An 11,743-nucleotide genomic window follows, 5' to 3' on the forward strand; every position below is an offset into this window, starting at 1 on the left:
CTGCCCCTCTACTCCGTCCCTCTCCCACCCTTTGCTTTTTGGATCCTTCCTCTTCTGACTCTTTTCCGTGGACTTCGCATACACTTACTTCAGTGTCCTGACTCCCTCCCCTTGGCCCTGGTGCCACAGTTGCCAGAGAGCAGGCAGCGCCCCGTGCTTGTGGTGTGCATTCTCTCCGCTGTGGGTTTGTGTCCCTCGTCCTGCTCACTAGTTGCCTTCTCCCCGCAGTGGCTGACAGATAGCAGTGGTCACCAGGTGACGGTTGAATGACTGGCACAATGCTTTTTCTGGCCAGCCTCTCGGTCCTCGCCTTGCTTGAGTGTTTTGGGCCTGGATGCCTTCTCCCTCCCCTCTCTGGTGGGTCACTACAGGCTCTTCTCCTCCCACCTTCTGTTGACATCAGTTTTCTCTCTACCCCTTTCCCCCCCTGGGGAAATCTTATCTCTTAGTGGTTTAGCCACCATCTGCTGAATTTCTCAGAAATCTCCCATCTTTCAGAACAGCTCTACCTTGGGGAGTCTCAGCAGGGGCTTGAGGGGGGAATCTCAGCACGGGGTTGTGGGGACGGATCCGGATACAGATTTGGCAGCGTCCGGAGACATTCTGGGGGCCACAGCTGGAGGAGTGCTCCTGGCGAGAGGCCAGGGATGCTTCTGAAGGCCCCACGGTACACAGGGCAATATCCCACAGCAAAGAATTAGCTGGTCCCAATGCCAGTAGTGCTACGAGTGAGAAATTCTTCTCTGACGTTTAAAAGGTGGCCTCGGTGCAGCAAGTCATGGTCACGTCCCTCCCCCGCCCTCTCTCTGTCTCTGTCTCTGCTGTGCTCATAGCCTCTCTTTTGTTGATTTGTTTGTTGAATTGTGGTAAGTTACACAAAATGTAAAATTTACCATCTTAACCATTTTTCAGCAAACAGTTGAGCAGTGGTAAGCATTGTGCACCTAGTCTCCAGAACTTTTTCACCTGGCAAAACTGAACTCCCAGAGCCATTAAACAGCAAATCCCCTTCCCCTTCCCGTCAGCCCCTGGCAGCCACCGACCTGCTGCCTGATTCTATGAATTCGACTCCTCTGGGACTTCATAGCCTCATATAAGTGGAATCCTACAGTATTTGTCTCTCTGTCTCTGGCTTATTGGACTTGCGTGGTGTCCTCAAGGTCTGTTCATGGAGCTTGTGTCAGAACTGAGGCGCACTCCCTGGTCTGGCCGTGCTGCATCAGGTTTGTGCACTCACGCGCTGATGGCCACTTCGGTTGTTTCCAGCTCTCGGCTCTTGTGGATGATGCTGCCGCGAGCCCGAGTGTACAGTGAGTCTCCTCAGGACACTGCTTTCAGTGCCCAGATATGCAGTTGTTGGATCATGTGCTAGTTCTGTCCTTAATTCTTGTAAGGAATTGCCGTGCTTATCCCACGTGGGGTGGCTGTAGCCCTTCACGTTCCCACCCAGAGGGCACAGGCTCTCTCTGTCTGTACCGGCGCTTTGGGATGTGGGTTTTGGCAGCCGTCCTCGGGCGCGTCAGGTGGGATCTCTTAATCTTGACCGGCATTTCCCTAATGCGTACTGACGTTGGGCATCTTTTCTTTTCTCATTTTTAAGATAAATTCTTAAGTTTTGTGTTAACTGCACAGAGCTTTCTCTGTAGGTAAGAGATCACATCCTAATGGCTAGATCTTGTACAGATCAGCCGGAAAGGACAGAATGAGCTGAAGAGAGTGTTTGCTTTTCACATCCCCAGGCCTGGTCCTTGCCCGTCAGAAGGAGGTAGCTCTGTCGGTCTTCACAGCTCCCAGAAGCATCTTTGCTCACTGTCCTTCCGTTGCCTTCCCCTTGGGAAACACACAGCTTCAGAGCACAGGGAGCTGCGTTGGAGCCGAATGGAGTCTCCTTCTGAGACGTGGGGGGGGGAAGGGCCTGCTTTCATCAAGTCTTCTTGCCGTGATGGAGTTGAAAATGAGGCAGAAGTTCTAAAGGGCAGCGTTAAACCAAGCCGGCGATGGATTTGTGGAAAATGAAGTTCCATAGTCACATACAGTAATTGTTTTTTTTGGGGGGGGGGAATGTTTCTCCCCCAAATGTACCTAACGCAGGTGGGAGGAGGTGTTGGGGATTTGCGCCCGAATGTGTCATCTCGCGCCGCGCAGCGCCGCGAGCAGCTACAGTTTCGGAGGCGTGTCGGCGTCTTGTGTTTATTCCATTTGTGTCTCTTTGGAGAAACGTGTGACGTTCTTGGCCTGTTGTTTAAGCGGGTGGATGTTAAGCGGGAGTCCTTTCGGTATTCTGGAGTTCACAGCTTTTCCGTTCCCCAGCACCCGCGCTCGGTTCCGCAGCTCCTTCCTCCCCCTGCCCCCGCCAGAGCAGCGTGCGTACGGGCGTTGCCCTCCTGCTCGGTGCCCCTTGCCGCGGCACAGAGGTCACTGGGAGCAAATGCGCGAGCAGCTTAGCCAGACTTGGATTGGAATTACGTTCCTTACGTTCATCTGGCTTCTCCGTTTGTGGTTCCTTAGACCCTGGTCACCTGCATTTTTGTTCTGCCTCATGGGTTTGGAGTTCCCTGTGGGCAGGGACCGGGTCTCATCTCTCCTGGTGACGCGCAGGGGAGCCAGCACGTTGCTTTGGGGGTGCTGGAGACTCAGCACGTTTTATTCGGTATTCTCTCTGGAAGAGAATGAAGCTCTAATATGTTTTAAAATAAGACATTCTGTATGAAGGCTGTACAGGCATCCCAGGTTATTTTTAGAATACGCTCTCAGCATAGGGTTCTTTGGTCAGACCGGAGATAGATCTGTTTTGTAGGGTGGGCTCCATTTCTCCTAACTGCTGTATTCACCGAAGCTTTCTAGATCACTTTGTGAATGTATCAGCTTTCCCATTGCCCTGGGGTTTTTTTTTTTTTTTCTTCCAGTTTTTTGTCTAATAGATGTAAGAGTTTACCTCGTCATTTTCATGTGTCAGAGCTAGACCTCTTGTGTGCGCTCTTACCCACTTCTGGCCTGGGGGCTGAGGCGGGCGGATGGGTGCAAAGGTATGGCTCCTGCATAGGGGACAGCGTAAGGGGGCAGGTTTTGGACAGACTGAGGCGTGAGGATGCCCCCTCACAACACGCCTTTCCCCCCAGGGCTGGGGACTGCTGGGTCCCCGAAACGAGCTGTTTGATGCAGCCAAATACCGCGTGCTAGCCGACCGCTTTGGCTCTCCGGCTGACAGCTGGTGGCGCCCGGAACCCACCATGCCACCTACTTCCTGGCGGCAGCTGAACCCCGAGAACATTCGGCCAGGGGGCCCTGGGGGCCTGTCCCGCTCCTTGGGCCGGGAGGAAGAGGAGGATGAGGAGGAAGAGCTGGAAGAGGGGACCATTGATGTCACTGACTTCCTGTCCATGACACAGCAGGACTCCCACACCCCACTCAGGGACTCGAGGTACAGCTGGACGTGGGGGATGCAGGGAAGCTGGCTGCACCTTGACATAGGGATGGGGGTGTTCCTTGGGAACCTTGTTCATATCGGTACGTTGGTACGTCTGCCATTGTGCTGTGTGGCTGGGCTTCCGCAGAACGGCAGCAGGGACCCTCCCTCCGGGCATACTTGGGTCCCGCTGAGGCCTAGCCACTACTCTGCCTGCCCCTGGGCCCCTACCCCTTGCCCCCAGTTACCTATCTGGGGGAGCGGAGGGAGCACCAGTCATGCTGTGTGTTTGAGAGGATCATAGGCCATGTGAAGATGCTGGGCCTGCCATCTTTTCCATGCCTCTTGCTGCCTGCCGTGCCCCTGCACTGTCCCAACCCCTGGGCCTCAGAGCCTGAGGTGAACGGGCCCAGGAAGAGAGAGATTTTTCACCTGAACTTTTGGTCCTCCCAGGGGGGGTTCCTTTGAAATGACAGACGACGACAGTGCTATTAGGGCTCTGACCCAGTTTCCACTTCCCAAGAACCTTCTGGCCAAAGTGATTCAGATAGCAACATCGTCCTCCACAGCTAAGGTGAGTCGGGTCTCCTCGAAGCGCGTGTGGGTGGGGAGCTGGCTTGGTTGTGTCTGCTTGTCCCTGGGACCAGGTAGGAGGGGATCTACAGGTATGTGTGAGCTATGTCCTCAGCCTGCACATAGGCCAGGCGGGGGGCTCAGGGTCCTTGGACTATAAAGAAGGTGATGCAGCCGGGAGTGAGTGGCGGTTGGTGTAGGAACTCGGGGCGGGCTGGCTCCGTGGGAACGGGAGACCCGAGTTCGGTCCGGGGTGGCTGGCAGGAGTGGTATAGAGGTGGCGCTGTCTGGCTGAGGTTGAGTTTCATCTCTGTGGCCGGGCTTCGGGCTTCAGTCAGCACAGCTTCTCCCTAGGGCTAAGGGCTTTACGCACCCCCAGAATGTGCCTGGTTCTGGCTCATGCTGACAGGTTCGACCCACAGCTGCCAACATCCCTGTTTGCTTCAAAGGTGCTGAGAGCACAGTGGGCTTGGAGGGTAGGTGGCGGCCCTGGCCAGACACTGTCTTCTGCTTCGAAACCACGGGATGGCTGGAGACGCCAGCCCTGGCCTAGGGAGCCACGGCCCTATTGGGGCTGGCTTCTGCTGCCCAGTGGCCCGTCTCGTGTGCCCGATATTTGGCACCTGCCGAGATGGGGGTTCATTTTCCATTGCTGGATTCCTTGGGATTCTGAGCGCTGCTTTCTCTGCCTTTCTATAGCCATCTCTCTTGCCTTCCATGTAGAACCTCATGCAGTTCCATACTGTGGGCACCAAGACCAAGCTGTCCACCCTCACTCTGCTCTGGCCCTGTCCCATGACCTTTGTCGCCAAAGGGCGCCGCAAAGCTGAGGCTGAGAATAAGGCAGCGGCCCTGGCCTGCAAGAAACTGAAGGTGAGTCGGGGCGGGGCAGTCCCTGGCATGATGTGTGCGAGGTCTTGGAGCTCCCCTACCCTTGGCGAATCGGTCCAGTTCTCCAGGAAATGGAATCCACCACACCAGGCCTTTGGCCTGAGCACAAAAGCATCTGATGTCCAAGCCTTGCTTGTCAGGCCGTGTGGCTGCTGTTCCCAGGAATATCCTACTCCCTCCGAAGGTGCTTTGCTTGGAGCTCAGCCTTATTGGTCGTGTTGCCAGAACCCAGGTGAAGCAGGGAGGCGACATGGGTATTGTTTTGAATGGCACAGAGCTGGGGGAATGGTGCCCTTGCTGAGAGGCAGACTTGGTGTCTATAAAGATCTAGATTACCTGGGCTTTGTGGGCAAAATGGATCATAAGGTGTTATCTCCGTGAGCCTCAAGGTGAGGCAGTTAGAGGCTTTGGAGTCCAGCTGTGCGCAGTGGTGGGAGCCAGCGCTGCCTTGACTGCCGCAGAAGTGGGTGATGGGAATGCACAGCAGCACAGTTTTGTGTGCAGGGGAAGAGGGTGAGGAGGCCCTGCTCTTTGCTCTGGTCAGATGGGCCTTTGGTACATGTTGGGCTCTGGGAACCCCATTTTAGCCACAGCTGCTCGTGAGAGGTAGTGAGAGCCAGGAGAATGGAGGAGGGATCGGGGCACCTGGGGGTGCAGTCTGTTAAGCATCCGACTCTTGGTTTCAGCTCAGGTCATGTTCTCGGGGTCCTGGGATCAAGCCCCGGATGTTGGGCTCAGGGCTCAGCAGGGAGTCTGCTTGAGAGTCTGTCCCTCTGCCCTTCCCCCGACTTGCGTGTGTGCTCTCACTCAAAGAGGTGAATGAATGAAATCTCAAAAAAAAAAAAAAAAAAAAAAAGTGAGCAGTACGGTACCTGTGGCTCTGGTGACAGATGGAACTTTGTGGAAGTCTTGAGTCTTAGCTGGATAGACACTGAGGATCGGGAGCCTCGAGGTGTGGGCGTGTCACAGGAAGGAGCCAGCTCCCAGGTGGCAGCGGTGCGGAGCATGCAGCTGGCTGGCCGCTGGTCAGAGGCCGAGGGCAAACCCGCAGGCCTGGAAAGGTGGAAACCCGGGAGCGAAGCGGCTATGTGAGCACCTCCGTGCCCCAGGGACTAGATGCTTGCCCTTGGGGTCGGCCAGGAGCCCCTGTGAGGGTAGTCTTCCTGAAGGAGAGAGTCTTGGGGGGCAAGCAGTCCTGATAGCACAGGGGACAGGAGCACGGGAGTAGGGAGGAAAGACCGGTTTTGCACACCTGCCTGAGGTGTTGGGACACCTTGGCTTAGGTTTGGTGAGGTGACTTGGGGCATGTGTTTATCAAGTTGTATGAATAGACATTTCTAAGAAATTCTATCTACGTTTGTCTGATGGGGTCACAGGAGGAATGGGTGCCATGTGGAGACAGGGTAGGATGGCAGCTGGACCAGAAAGGTTGCAGGGGGCGGGGTGTGCTTTGGAGGTAGTGAAAACAGGGTGCTGTAAGGCTCTCATGGGGTCAGTAAGGGCCCGGCCCTCCTGGCTTAGAGGTCCGTGCTGGGAATTCATAGCGGTGAGGTTGGGCTGTCATGGGGACCCCACTGCTCCAGGAGAGGTTTCTGAGGGGCATTCCTCCTGGACATGTCGGGTCTTGTTCGTGGGATGATTTTTAACTAGTTACATTTTGGGACAGGGTGGAGATTACATTTTCCAGGTTCCTAATTGCTCTTCTCTTTATAATGTCTGCTAAAACCCAAAATCTCTTAGAGAAACATTTGCTCTGCGTGATTTCGCTCAATCTCCTGAGCCTGTGTGGGCTGGTTCTGGGGCGTCAGGGGCCCCGAGTGAGCCATGCGTGTCCCCTCTGCAGAGCCTGGGCCTGGTGGACCGCAACAATGAGCCGCTTACCCACGCCATGTATAACCTGGCCTCTCTGCGTGAACTGGGTGAGACGCAGCGCCGGCCGTGCACCATCCAGGTGCCTGAGCCCATCCTCCGAAAGATAGAGACCTTCCTGAACCATGTAAGAGAGCCCAGAGAATCCCTCCCCACCCCCGCCCCTGGCTCCATCCAGTTTCTCCTGACTGAAGGCCTCCGGGTGCAGTGGGCATTGCCACCCACCCTTTGTCCCCACTGAGGCTGGAGCCCGGGAGCACCCTGGCCCCAAGCAGCCCAGTCTCGCCCACGAGAGTCCTCGGGCAGTTGTGCACGGAGCCCCCCGCCAGCGGGCTGGGTCACAGCATCCGGCCCAGGTGAACCGTGTGGAGGGGCTTTTGAGTGAATGAGGAAGAAAGTTTCTGACCTTCACCGCTGTGCTTGCTTCTCCCATCCCTCAGTACCCTGTGGACAGTTCCTGGATCTCCCCGGAGCTCCGGTTGCAGAGCGAGGACGTCTTACCCCTGGGCAAGGACTCAGGGCCCCTGAGTGACCCTATCACAGGCAAGCCCTACGTGCCCCTGTCAGAAGCAGAGGAGGTACGTCTGAGCCAGAACTTGCTGGAGCTGTGGCGGCGGCGAGGGCCAGTCTGGCAGGAGGCCCCCCAGCTCCCCGTGGACCCGCATCGGGACACCATCCTCAACGCCATCGAGCAGCACCCAGTGGTGGTCATCTCTGGGGACACAGGCTGCGGCAAGACCACGCGCATCCCCCAGCTGCTGCTGGAGCGCTATGTGACCGAGGGCCGCGGCGCCCGCTGCAACGTGATCATCACGCAGCCGCGTCGCATCTCCGCCGTGTCCGTGGCACAGCGGGTCAGCCATGAACTGGGCCCCTCCTTGCGCCGGAACGTGGGCTTCCAGGTGCGGTTGGAAAGCAAGCCCCCGGCCCGCGGCGGAGCCCTGCTCTTCTGCACCGTGGGCATCCTGCTGCGGAAGCTGCAGAGCAACCCCAGCCTGGAGGGCGTGAGCCACGTCATTGTGGATGAGGTCCACGAGCGGGACGTGAACACAGACTTCCTGCTGATTCTGCTCAAGGGCCTGCAGCGGCTCAACCCGGCCCTGCGACTCGTGCTCATGAGCGCTACGGGCGATAACGAGCGCTTCTCCCGCTACTTTGGTGGCTGCCCTGTCATCAAGGTGCCGGGCTTCATGTACCCGGTCAAGGAGCACTACTTGGAGGACATCCTGGCCAAGCTGGGCAAGCACCAGTACCCACACCGGCACCGGCACCACGAGGTGAGGGGACCCGCCTGCCCCCGCCCGCCCCGGCCTTTCCTCTGGCTTCCCCGCCTCCCTGCCCCTGTGGCGCCGTGGCCTTTGGCGAGGCTGTGCTCCCAAATCTGTGTCCTTGACAGAAACTGAACAGTCAGGGTTCCTGGGCAGGGGGATAGTGAGGGCTGGGCAGGGGTGACCTGTTGAGTGCCTTGGCCTCGCTGAGTCACAGACCAGCTGCATCCTTGCCCTGGGCCTGTGACTGTGGCCTCTCCCCCCAACCCCCCAGTCTGAGGATGAGTGTGCACTCGATTTGGACCTCGTGACGGATCTGGTTCTGCACATCGATGCCCGAGGGGAGCCAGGTGGGTGCTCTCCCCTCTGCCTTGTGCCCACCCTGACCGCCAGTTGCTGAGAGTGACGGCTCACGCCTGTAGGGCCCCTTTACAGGTGGAATCCTCTGCTTCCTGCCTGGTTGGCAGGAGATCAAAGGAGTACAGCAACGCCTCCAGGAGGCCCTGGGCATGCACGAAAGCAAGTACCTCATCCTGCCAGGTGAGAGTGGGCGAGTGAGGCGCGATGGCCCCCAGACACCAGTCTTGCCCTCTGGCCTAGGGACTCTAACCCAGTGGGGACTCCAGGGGCCTGGGTTTCTGATCAGCCGGCCCTGCTTTTGCTGGCTTTTCCACCTTGAGTGGGCATATATTCTCTTGATCTGGGTCTCCGTTCCATCAAAATGGTATCAAAATCCTTGCCCTGTGGCCTCATCACAGGGAGCAGGAGCTGTGCCCATAACCAGCATGTTCTTGCTGCCCACCAGTGCACTCCAACATCCCCATGATGGACCAGAAGGCCATATTCCAGCAGCCGCCGGTTGGGGTGCGCAAGATTGTGTTGGCCACCAATATCGCGGAGACGTCGATCACAGTCAATGATATTGTGCATGTGGTGGACAGTGGTCTGCACAAGGAGGAGCGCTATGACCTGAAGACCAAGGTGGCACCCATCTCCTGGGCCCAGCCAGCCCTTGGGGGAAGAACTACAAGTTCTGAGGTGGCCCCCAGCCCAGATCAGCCTTGGATCTGCTGTGTGTGTCTGGAGAAGGCCACACTCGTGGGCTCTCTGTGTCCCTGTTGTGGGGGGGCCGTTGAGGGATTAAGTGAGGTGCAGGCCAGACGAGGGGCGGCGCTGAGGAAGGCCTGTTGGCCTCTATGTCGCTGCTCACCTGCCGCCTCCCCCAGGTGTCCTGCCTGGAGACTGTGTGGGTGTCACGAGCCAATGTGATCCAGCGCCGGGGCCGGGCGGGCCGCTGCCAGTCAGGCTTTGCCTACCACCTGTTCCCGCGGAGCCGGCTGGAGAAAATGGTCCCTTTCCAAGTGCCGGAGATTCTGCGCACGCCCCTCGAGAACCTGGTGCTACAGGCCAAAATCCACATGCCTGAGAAGACGGTGCGCCGGAGCGGGGGCTGGGCTGGGGCTGGACTTGGTGCGGGGCAGGTGGGATGTGGGGCTCACGGCCCACATCTGGCTGCTGCTTGCTGTAGGCAGTGGAGTTCCTTTCCAAGGCCGTGGACAGTCCAAACATCAAGGCGGTGGATGAGGCTGTGATCTTGCTCCAGGAGATCGGTGAGTCAGGCCGGGCCTGGCCGGGCAGGGCTGTAGGGTGGCTCTGAGGGCGAGTCTGACCGCGGAGCTATTGCAGGGGTGCTGGACCAGCGGGAGTACCTGACCACCCTGGGGCAGCGCCTGGCCCACATCTCCACTGACCCCCGGCTGGCCAAGGCCATAGTGCTGGCTGCCATCTTCCGTTGCCTGCACCCGCTGCTGGTGGTCGTTTCCTGCCTCACCCGGGACCCCTTCAGCAGTAGCCTGCAGAACAGGGCGGAGGTGGACAAGGTCAGACCCAGTCCCTCCCCCACCCCGTCCCGAAGCTGCCATCGCAGCCGGCCCTCACCCTGTGGCCTCGGTGCCCCCTCCCGCCCCCTCCCAGGTGAAGGCACTGTTGAGCCACGACAGCGGCAGTGACCACCTGGCCTTTGTGCGGGCCGTTGCTGGCTGGGAGGAGGTGCTGCGCTGGCAGGACCGCAGCTCCCGTGAGAACTATCTGGAGGAAAACCTGCTGTACGCCCCCAGCCTACGGTTCATCCATGGTCAGTGGCCCTTCCCCCCCCCCCCCCCCCGCCGCCCCCTGAGGCCCAGGCTTGTGGTTCCCCAGCCTTGTGGCTCAGGGGCCACAGGCCTAGCCCGCCTTCACCTCCCCAGGACTCATCAAGCAGTTCTCGGAGAACATTTACGAGGCTTTCCTGGTGGGGAAGCCCTCGGACTGCACGCTGGCCTCTGCCCAGTGCAACGAGTACAGCGAAGAGGAGGAGCTGGTGAAGGGCGTGCTGATGGCCGGCCTCTACCCCAACCTCATCCAGGTGCTGCCTCGGGAAGGGGCCAGCGGCCCAGCCTCTTAGCCCCATCAGCCCCACCCTCCCGCCCTGCTTCTCGCTCAGCCCGTCCGTCTCCTTGATTCTTGCAGGTGAGACAGGGCAAGGTGACCAGGCAGGGCAAATTCAAGCCCAACAGCGTCACTTACAGGACCAAGTCAGGAAACATCTTGCTACACAAGTCGACCATTAACCGGTAGGAAGCAGCCAGGGCCGGGGAAGGGCGGCTGCCTGGTCGAGGAGGGTGGGCTCACGCCTGCCTTCTATCCCGCAGAGAGGCCACGCGGCTGCGGAGCCGGTGGCTGACGTACTTCATGGCTGTCAAGTCCAACGGCAGTGTCTTCGTCCGGGACTCCTCCCAGGTGCACCCGCTAGCCGTGCTGCTGCTGACCGACGGGGACGTCCACATCCGTGGTGGGTGCTCACCTGCCTTCTGCCCCACCACGGCTTGGGCTGGTCTGCATCCTCTGGTGGGGAGCCCCCAGCCTGGCTTCACCTCTGCGCTCTCTCTTCCCCCACCCCCTGCAGATGATGGGCGCCGGGCCACCATCTCCCTGAGCGACAGTGATCTGCTACGGCTGGAGGGGGACTCGCGCACCGTGCGGCTGCTGCGGGAGCTGCGCCGAGCGCTGGGCCGCATGGTGGAGCGGAGCCTGCGCAGCGAGCTGGCCGCTCTGCCACCGGGCGTGCAGCAGGAGCACGGGCAGCTGCTGGCGCTGCTGGCGGAGCTGCTGCGTGGGCCCTGCGGCAGCTTCGACGTGCGCAAGACAGCGGATGACTGAGCCCCGTTGTCTGCTGGGGCTGTGTACAGAGTGCAAATGTTTATTTAAAATAAAGTTCTATTTATCCCTTGTGAGCATTGCTCTCCGCGGGGGGCTCCTCTCTTGGGGGCCCGGCACCCACGCTCCTGCTTCTTGCAGGGCCCAGGGCTGCCACTTTCTCTGGGCCAGGACCCTGGCCTCTCTCTCGGGGCCAGTGGACCACTGCGGGCTCTTCGCAAATCTTTACCTCCTGGCCCCCTGAGCAGAACCAGTGAGAAGTTCCACAGGCAGCTAAGGCCACTTGAACCTTAACCTTCAGGGGCCTTAGGTGGTGCAGCGGCCCTTCTGTGAGCTGCGACTTGGCTAAGGTCATCAAGACGGCATGGTACCCAGCAGCCCGTTGAAGACAGCGGATGCACTACGGGGCAAGGTCAGTGATGCTGGGGCTGGAGACAAACCAGGACGGACAGAAGAGACGGGGCCTGTGCGGTAGGACTTCATGAGCTTTATTGACTCTTGAGATCAGTACAACAGAATCACAGATTGACACAGGCAATGG

General features: G+C 58.9%; 1 protein-coding gene and 1 long non-coding RNA gene across 7 annotated transcripts in view; both read left to right on the forward strand.

The window, feature by feature from the left end:
- DHX30 (DExH-box helicase 30) overlaps positions 1 to 11,279 on the forward strand; it is a 29,759-nt gene extending 18,480 nt beyond the window's left edge. For all 6 annotated transcript variants that reach the window (XM_032867907.1, XM_032867905.1, XM_032867909.1 and 3 more), the window contains 16 exons: positions 3,120 to 3,421; positions 3,860 to 3,980; positions 4,703 to 4,852; positions 6,714 to 6,866; positions 7,180 to 8,016; positions 8,282 to 8,357; positions 8,443 to 8,547; positions 8,813 to 8,988; positions 9,234 to 9,440; positions 9,536 to 9,617; positions 9,694 to 9,887; positions 9,982 to 10,141; positions 10,254 to 10,411; positions 10,516 to 10,619; positions 10,698 to 10,837; positions 10,952 to 11,279. In XM_032867907.1, the coding sequence (XP_032723798.1) occupies positions 3,120 to 3,421; positions 3,860 to 3,980; positions 4,703 to 4,852; positions 6,714 to 6,866; positions 7,180 to 8,016; positions 8,282 to 8,357; positions 8,443 to 8,547; positions 8,813 to 8,988; positions 9,234 to 9,440; positions 9,536 to 9,617; positions 9,694 to 9,887; positions 9,982 to 10,141; positions 10,254 to 10,411; positions 10,516 to 10,619; positions 10,698 to 10,837; positions 10,952 to 11,205 (3,219 nt within the window). In that variant the 3' untranslated portion in view covers positions 11,206 to 11,279. The remainder of the gene's footprint in view (positions 1 to 3,119; positions 3,422 to 3,859; positions 3,981 to 4,702; positions 4,853 to 6,713; positions 6,867 to 7,179; positions 8,017 to 8,281; positions 8,358 to 8,442; positions 8,548 to 8,812; positions 8,989 to 9,233; positions 9,441 to 9,535; positions 9,618 to 9,693; positions 9,888 to 9,981; positions 10,142 to 10,253; positions 10,412 to 10,515; positions 10,620 to 10,697; positions 10,838 to 10,951) is intronic.
- LOC116873822 lies at positions 1,593 to 2,054 on the forward strand. The gene is made up of 2 exons (XR_004383897.1): positions 1,593 to 1,646; positions 1,740 to 2,054. It is a non-coding gene; the product is annotated as an uncharacterized LOC116873822 (long non-coding RNA).
- Positions 11,280 to 11,743: the final 464 nt, after the last annotated feature.

This window comes from Lontra canadensis, unplaced genomic scaffold (genome assembly GCF_010015895.1).
Source record: "Lontra canadensis isolate GAN:19392208 unplaced genomic scaffold, GSC_riverotter_1.0 scaffold35, whole genome shotgun sequence".
Lineage (NCBI taxonomy): Eukaryota > Metazoa > Chordata > Mammalia > Carnivora > Mustelidae > Lontra > Lontra canadensis.